Genomic DNA, 7,928 nt, shown 5'->3' with positions numbered 1-7,928 from the left:
AAACAGAACTGAATTAATAAATTTAAGAAACAACAAAAAACGTATACTACTTCAAGAAGCAATACCGATCTTGTCCACTAGGGCGGTGACAATAGACAGTGGAGATCTTTTCAGCTCCTTATTCCATGTGTGAGAGTAACAGATGAGCACTAAAGACAGAATGAGACAGCTTGATACCCTGTGTTTATGTGATCACTGTAAACAGTTATTATGGCATACATTAACTGTAGTAGGGCTGGGCAAAATAGCAAAAAATTCATAAATCAACATTTTTCTAAAATTTGTTTAGTTTTTTAAGACTCCCTTGAAAAGATATGATGTTTATGAACAGCTATAGTTACAAATTACATAGAAATAGTTTAGTGCAAAATTAGCACTATTTAAAACAAAAACATTTTGTTAAATTAAAACAAAGGCGATATTTAAAACTTGTACTTAAAGGTGCCAATTAAAAATTATACAAAAAGTGCAATCTTGAAACAACATGTTTTGATTGTTGCAACAACAAAGAGAGTTATCTGAAGAACAAGAAACCTGATGAACAAAGAAGTACATTTAACATAGGACAAGTGGGGGAGAACATTTGGGGCATAGGACAAGTCTATCGGCTTACATTTACACTCCAAAACAAGAAGCACAGATCTATTTTGACTTACAGTATCAGATTTTGTTTTCGTCTTGTCCTCAAATTTTATATCGCCAACAAATATATCATGATATTATCAAAATATTTGATGTAACATCCAGCCTAACTATATTACTTATATTATTAAAATCTATATTACCTCCTAAACAGTCCAAGTCCTCCAAAATACGACCAAACCTGTGAAAAAAAACAACAACAGAAAAAACAGAATGACACTTTTTTCCCCCCATTAACAATACAATATAATACAAACTAACAGTGATTACTAACCAAGCTGCATGTGCAGAATAAATGTTTAGCACCTGACGCTGTTGTGAGAGTTAAGATATTTCTCTCTCAAGGCAGGCTGGGAACCCAGAGGAAGATGCGCCTCTATCATACTGTCCTTCATTCTTTTTGTAGGCAGTTGATCCTGACTCGAGCAAGATACTGGCCTAGTGTTGCACGCTCAGCCAGCACTTGCTGATGATCTCTGTATATTATGGAGACAATACATCATTAAGTGTACATTTCAGAGACCTCCAATTGATTTGCATAATGTTTGGAACATACTGCCAGTTGGTAGATCCACCAACTATTTCTCTCAGCCTGTTGCGAACTGTGAAGAAAAAAAAAAAAAAGACCAAAATTCTAAAAGGAGACATCACACATTCAAGTGGTAAGCCTGTCAGTTTTAGTATTAGAAACACAGACAGTTCAAACTTTACACTAATGAGTCTGACAATGCAGGTCAATTTATGGCAACTACATTACTAAAAAAAAACTGTTTTGTTGGTCAAAACAGCTCTTTAGAAAATAAAACTGAGGGGGGAAAATGTGGATAATGGACACATGGCAAAACAGGAAGCAAAAGGCAGAAATCAAAACAGGAATGCTTGAGTACACTACTAATTAAAGACAAGATATAAGGTCTTATAAGAGAAAGGCATTTAAAAAATGAATAACATCAGATGTACTAAAGGCTACATGCATTTATATTTAAAAAAAAAAAATGCTTTATAAAACTTCATATAACAGGAGAGTAGACACATGCAGAGAGAAAGAGTAAAAAAATATTAACCTTCAACAGCCAAAATGAATTAAGAATAAATATATATTTTTTAAATAAAATAAAAATAGGCAGGGAAATTAAATTTTCTTCCAGATTACCATTGTTTGCAACAACAAAAAATGACATACTCCTCCAAAAAGGAACACAAACATCTGTATCTATTAGCAATGGATTCTGTGATAGGTGTATATTAGTTGGTTAGATACCAATTAAAAACATCCCATCCTGTTGGATTAAAGTCCAAATTAGATAATAAACGATTACATTGTCAATCCTTAAAAACAAAATCCTTTGCTGAACAATGGCTAACTTTTTATTTCTATTATGCATTGTATTATGCTTCTTCGTTTTTTTTTTTGCCACTTAGAAAATATTTTAAAAGTGCCCGATCTCAACCAAAAAATTTTTTTAAAGCCTGCTATATATTTTTACTAAACATTTAAAAAGGTACTGCATAACAAGAATGTCTATCCCAGCAGTTACCTTCAGCCATATCTGGAACCTTCCCTTGTTGGGATATTTGACTCATTGAGAACTTCCTGTAAGGGAAGGTCACTGCAGACTTTAGGACCCTATCCAAAATGAGTGAGCTGAAAAGAAAATAGAGTCAAGAGAAAGCCTGCTTAAATTGAACAATGCATTAACAAGTAAATAGCAAGCAGATAAAATAAAACACGTGTCTTTCCTAATAAATGCAGTCAGAAAATACCGGTGTACTCACCGTGGACACAACATCATTTTTTTTGTTCTTCTCTCAACACGTTGAAGAACACCAGTAACTTTCTTCAAATCAACAACAGATCACAACTTGCAGATTTATTTCACTTCCCGATCCTCAGCGCACCGTGCTAATGGTTATAAATAACGTTACGCACAACAAACACACGGCTAGTGTCTACTTACGACCATGTTTAGAAAGTTATCAAGGAATCGTTAAGCAAATAGAGGAGAAAGTTAATAAGTTGGCATAGAATTAAACATGCTCTAGGTGTTTTAGAAGCGACAAAAAGTAACATATTTACTCGCTGTCTTAACGTGACCGAATAGTATGCGTGACGTATAGTGGCCGCTTCTCACACTTGCAATTTCGCGGAGTTGTCACTCGATGGCAGCTATGGATGGCAGTCAGTCACATTCAGAAAAACGCTGCTCACTAACCGTTTGCTCAGTAAAATGTTGATGTAGATGAACACACCAGACATAAGTAAATTTACCCTTATAGAATTTTTATTTTACATGGAGCGGGTCGCCTCACTGTGTCTCACAAGAGTACTCGCCTCGAAATGTGCGTTATACATAAGGCATGTGTAGTCCATGTGTATGTAAATAAGCATATTTAAGGTTCTGTGTTAAAAAGAAACAATCAAGAATACAAACATAAAATAATTGTAAAATAAATCATGCTAAATATTAATTGTGAACCAAAACATTATAAAAAGGCATGCATTCGCTGGTCATTTTTGGATCATTCTGTAGTGTGCACATGAAAGGCTTCATATTAATCTCCCTGAACTTCCTTCCACTATATTTTTACATAACTTCCTACAGAGTTCATTTTAGGACCACACTACCATCTTTGCAAATGGTCCATGGTGGGTTGTTGCATTTAAGATAATAAAATGCAAAAACGGAATGTATATAGACACAAGTCAATTTGTCAGCATTCTAATACATACACAGATTGAAACAGCATAACCTGATTTTCATACTGTGCTTTATAGACCAGATGTGTTTGGTAAAGTTTTGGAGTGTTTTTGTTAGGCAGTGCCCTCATAATTTGATCTCCAGTTTATGACCTCAAGAATAAAAGACAGAACCTGTTCTTAGAATTTGTGCATATACTGAATATACTTTACCAGGATACAAGTTGTTCATGAATCGCTTTGCCTGCACTCAAATCAGTAACAATACAAAACAGGTTAATTCCACCGAATTACAACCAAAATAACTTGGTTTATAAATGACACTGTAGTGCAAACAAAACATGGTCTGTTTATGTCTCAATGACTAAATAGGTTTAATATTGCCCCAATCAAGCAAAACCATTTAACTAAATGCTCCTCTCCCACTGTAAGTTTAAAATTGTGGAAAAATAATATTTGACATCTATATAAAATGCAGCAAACAATAAAATATTGTGAATATAAAATAGACGGAACTAAAAAACGAATAGTCAAATCCACACATACACACTCTTATGTAACTACAGCGGTGACCATCATTGCAGCTTTGGTAGGAATTCTCATTCTAGTATTCAGCAGATCCCAGATGCTCAACCTGTGGCTCCTCATGGTCTCATCAAAGTGCCTCTTTCCATCCAGGTAAAGCATAGACTCTGCAAATGACACCAATGTTAAGTTACAAGTAATGTATATAATGTAACAATATTTGTAAAAATCTGTATTCTGACCTCCATAGCTCTGTGGTACAATAGCTGGGATATCACTTGTCAACACGAAATGTAAAGTGAAACACATTTTGTGGTCTGTGCTGCCGGGTCAATGGGTCAAGCACCTCTGTGTGAACCCTGACCTGGATGTGCACCCCTTCAGTGTAACAAACCTGACAGAACAGTATTATCATCAATCTTATTCTGAAGGACAAAAAAATGGCTACAAATTAGTGCATTGATATTTAAGCAAGTTAAAACCTGTGAGGACAGCAATAGCAAAGAGCCAATTTCTACTGGCTTTCGAAATACGATGTCATCTACAGCCACCAGCGTTGGTCTGCATTCCACTGAAAGAATCAAATATAGCCATGTGATGCAATGAAATACTTCTTTACGGGTAATATTCAATAGATAACAAAAGGGAATCTCTTACGCAAATGCACAAGCATTCGCCCAACCAAGTTCATAGGCTTTCTCATCAAAAATCCACCAAATATTCCGGTTGAAGATATTTCTTTCCTGTATAATGCAAAGAACAAAAGAAAGTCCAGGCAGCTACATAAAAATAATAAATAAAAAAGCAAACATACAAACTGACATCGTCAGTTTCATCATTTAGGCCTAAGTACAGCAAAAAAGTACTTACTTGTGGATGACAAATCTCAAGCCCTTTCATTTTGGCATCTTCCATCCACACGGAGTTGGGTGGTAAAATACGACTACGAAAGCTGACAGTTCTATTGGGAAAAGGTAAATATTGTTTAAAAAAGGGTGAAAAAAAAGAAAGATTTATAGCAGTGTTTTTAATGATAAATCTGACCGTGTGTCTAGCGTGTTGAGGAACAGGTTGTGAACAAGAGTCCTCTCTTCAGCTGTAGGAGCCACTTTCAGAAGAGACGCTGTGCTCAGCTCCACACGCCTCGTCTTGTTTAACTGATCAATATAGAGAGCATCGGTCTTGCTCTAAATGGTTCAAATTGAAGTCGCACTTGTGCTTACAAACAAACAAAAGTGCTACTCACTTTCTCCTTGCTGAAAAATTGCCTCTTCCTCTGGACTCTCTAGTTTTAGTGGATTTATAAAAGCTGCCCTGGATAAACAGTACATAACCATGCATTAATATACAGACACGATACAGCAATCATAAATATGTTTGATCATACCAACATGTTTAATTTTACCTTTTGTTTTCAGGATCTCGAGCCACCATTACAAAAGTGGCATCTAATACATCAGTGTACGCCCCGTCATGATACTGAGAAAACAGCTCATTTTAGTTCAATGCTACTTTCATGTGCAACATTTAATACATGTTTTTATAGACAGACTTTAGGAATACCTGAGACATATGCATTTTAGCTTCTATTGAGGTTTTGCCAACCCATGTCACATGACCTGTGAACTTGATGTCACAGTCAGGGTAGATGATGTTTTTTCTCATGTCTGTGGAACATAAAAAAAAAGAATTTGAATTAATTAATTTAAGAAAAACAAAAAAAAGTGTACTAATTCAAGAAGCCCATACCAATCTTGTCCACTAGGGCGGTGACAATAGACAGTGGAGATCTTTTTCAGCTCCTTATTCCATGTGTGAGAGTAACAGATGAGCACTAAAGAGAAAAAGAATGTGAACTTTTAACATCACAGTAAGGAAAAAATTGTATTATAAGAAAAGCTCACTGAGGAACATAAAATGTTTCTTCCTATATTTCTAAGACGTATTTATTACCTGCTAAACTGTCCAAGTCCTCCAAAATCCTTCCAAACCTGTTGAGAAAAGGGTATTTAAGCAAAAGAAATGTACTCCGATCAAAATGAATATTCAACAATGGCTATTTGTGATATTTTATATATTCTAAACGCCACAAATTTAATAATAGACAGGCATCAGGAAATAATGCAGCAGGTGAGAAGTGGTGGTCTTTTTAGCACCTGACACTGTTGTGATAGTTGAGGTATTTCTCTCTCAAGGCAGGCTGGGTTCCCAGAGGAAGATGCGCTTCAATTGCACTGTCCTTCATTGTCTTTGCAGGAAGTTCCTCTTGACTCTGTGCGAGATACTGGCTTAATGATGCACGCTCAGCTAATGCTTGCTGATGATCCCTGTACAACAAAATGGAGAAAACACAACATTTTATGGCAACATTATTAGTAGTTACATAAGGACTATTATTCTGCAAAATGCATAACATATAAATGTAAATGACAGTAACATACTTCCAGTTTGTGGATGCTCCAACTATCTCCCTCAGCCTGTTGCGAACTGGGAAAATAAGGCAGCCAACAAAACAGAACTTGAAGTTGTGCTCAGATATCACATACTGTATTCACTTAAGAGTAGTGTTGCGAAATTAAAGTTTAGCAGGCATCTGTATTATCCCATAATATATATGGTGACACAGACAAAACTAGTCAACAGAAACAATGTATTAGAAAGGAACCAAGACTAGTCTGCATGAACAGAATGCTCACAGGGTGAAGGCGTTGGAAGAAGAAAAATACTAGCTGTGAAAGTACAAAGAACTACAAGCACATGTACCATTAGATAACAGCAGGACAGTGTTTATTAAGCCACATGCGGAAGAGACTGTCTGAGATTATCAAAGAGAGTAAATGTTCTTTCTTTTTACCATTTGCTCACAAGTAAAAATGTGTTTCCTGTGGGGACATAAAAACGAGTCAGGACTGGGAACACACACTGATGTAATAAGATAAATATTATAATTATTACAGTGTGTATATATATATAGTAAATAATTAGGAAATAATTTCATGTGAATTACTAAATTAAAGTCCCTTTAAGGTATTCTATAGTCTTTGAGATTACTAATTCAATTTCTGTCAGTGATGCACACTGAAATATACAACATACAGAAGTATATGTGGGCAGAGTGAATACATGATACAGGTAAAGTGGGACATTATACTGGTCATTCGCTTTAGTAATATATTAAAGAATAAAACATATATTACATTAAGTCCCATTTTACCTGCATGTTTTAAAATAATTACCCTCAGCCATATCTGGTGCTTTCCCTTGTTGGCACATTTGACCTGTGAAAAATCCTCTGCCACATTAGGGACGATGCAGACTTCAGGACCCTTTACAGAAAAACATGGAAAGAGAGAGCTGACTTCAAACCATTAATACACAAAACTGCTAATGGTAAAATCCCAAGAGTATTAAACCTTTAACTAAAGAAACTATGTAAAAAAAAAAAAAAAAAAAAGAGTGCCATTGAGAGACCAGGCTGGTCTGGAATACTTAACGCATGACTCACAAATAATGTGTTTACACTAACCGCGTGACGCAAGACAGCATTTTAAAACTCACCGCGGAGAAAACATCTTCCTTGTTCTTGGCTCACCACTTTATTGTACAACAACAACGATTTCTTGAGACATTCAAGAGCTCACTTCTTGCACAGATGAGAGCTTTCTTAACTGACAGTGATTATCACTTCCTGAAACGTAGGAGCGGCTAGTCTAACTTACCGTACTAACCGTTTTAAAAGCGCATAATAAAGAAGTCTCTCTCACGAAGCTACTAACCGGCCGACTTGTACCGTAACTGCGACCGTTATGTTTTGAAAATTTTCAATGTTGTCAGCGAGACATAAAGATGCTAAAACTTGACATGAATTTACACGTTTTCTACATTACTCAAGAGGAAATGTTCTTCAAACGAACAAAACTTCAGTTTAAAAATACATACATTCCTTTAGTTTTTTAAAACAGGTTTTAATCCCACTTCAGTGCGTCATGACGTAGTTCAAATGGACAACTGTTATTGGTTCTCGATCGAAAAAAAAAAAACTTTCTAATGGTAACCAAACCCC

General features: G+C 35.5%; 1 protein-coding gene and 1 pseudogene across 3 annotated transcripts; both read right to left on the bottom strand.

The window, feature by feature from the left end:
- Positions 1-38: 38 nt before the first annotated feature.
- LOC113073228 (acyl-coenzyme A thioesterase 9, mitochondrial-like) lies at positions 39-2,598 on the bottom strand. Of its 3 annotated transcripts, XR_003280466.1 has the most exons (6): positions 2,419-2,598; positions 2,181-2,287; positions 1,199-1,244; positions 949-1,118; positions 786-823; positions 39-149 (listed from the first exon to the last, which is right to left on the bottom strand). XR_003280466.1 is itself a non-coding variant. In XM_026246110.1 (5 exons), the coding sequence occupies exons 3-5, from the start codon at positions 1,035-1,037 to the stop codon at positions 52-54; spliced, it is 225 nt and encodes a 74-aa protein (XP_026101895.1). In that variant the 5' UTR covers positions 1,038-1,118; positions 2,181-2,287; positions 2,419-2,598; the 3' UTR covers positions 39-51. The 3 variants fall into 3 exon arrangements, 2 of the variants coding, with proteins under 2 accessions (XP_026101895.1, XP_026101894.1); XM_026246110.1 differs by lacking the exon at positions 1,199-1,244; XM_026246109.1 differs by lacking the exons at positions 39-149; positions 786-823; positions 949-1,118 and having other exon boundaries at positions 1,125-1,244.
- Positions 2,599-3,671: 1,073 nt separating this feature from the next.
- On the bottom strand, positions 3,672-7,831 carry LOC113073230 (acyl-coenzyme A thioesterase 9, mitochondrial-like; annotated as a pseudogene).
- Between the last annotated feature and the right edge of the window lie 97 nt (positions 7,832-7,928).

This window comes from Carassius auratus, unplaced genomic scaffold (genome assembly GCF_003368295.1).
Source record: "Carassius auratus strain Wakin unplaced genomic scaffold, ASM336829v1 scaf_tig00011631, whole genome shotgun sequence".
Classification (NCBI taxonomy): Eukaryota; Metazoa; Chordata; class Actinopteri; order Cypriniformes; family Cyprinidae; genus Carassius; species Carassius auratus.
The sequence above is the reverse complement of the archived record's forward strand: the minus strand, read 5'-3'. Positions and strand labels throughout refer to the sequence as shown.

What these genes read in the sequence shown, in the direction of transcription:
- LOC113073228 (XM_026246109.1), bottom strand. An exon ending in GGTTCCAGATATGGCTGAAG is followed by an intron (nt 1,245 to 2,180) that starts GTAACTGCTGGG and finishes TTTTCTTCACAG; the next exon opens with TTCGCAACAGGCTGAGAGAA.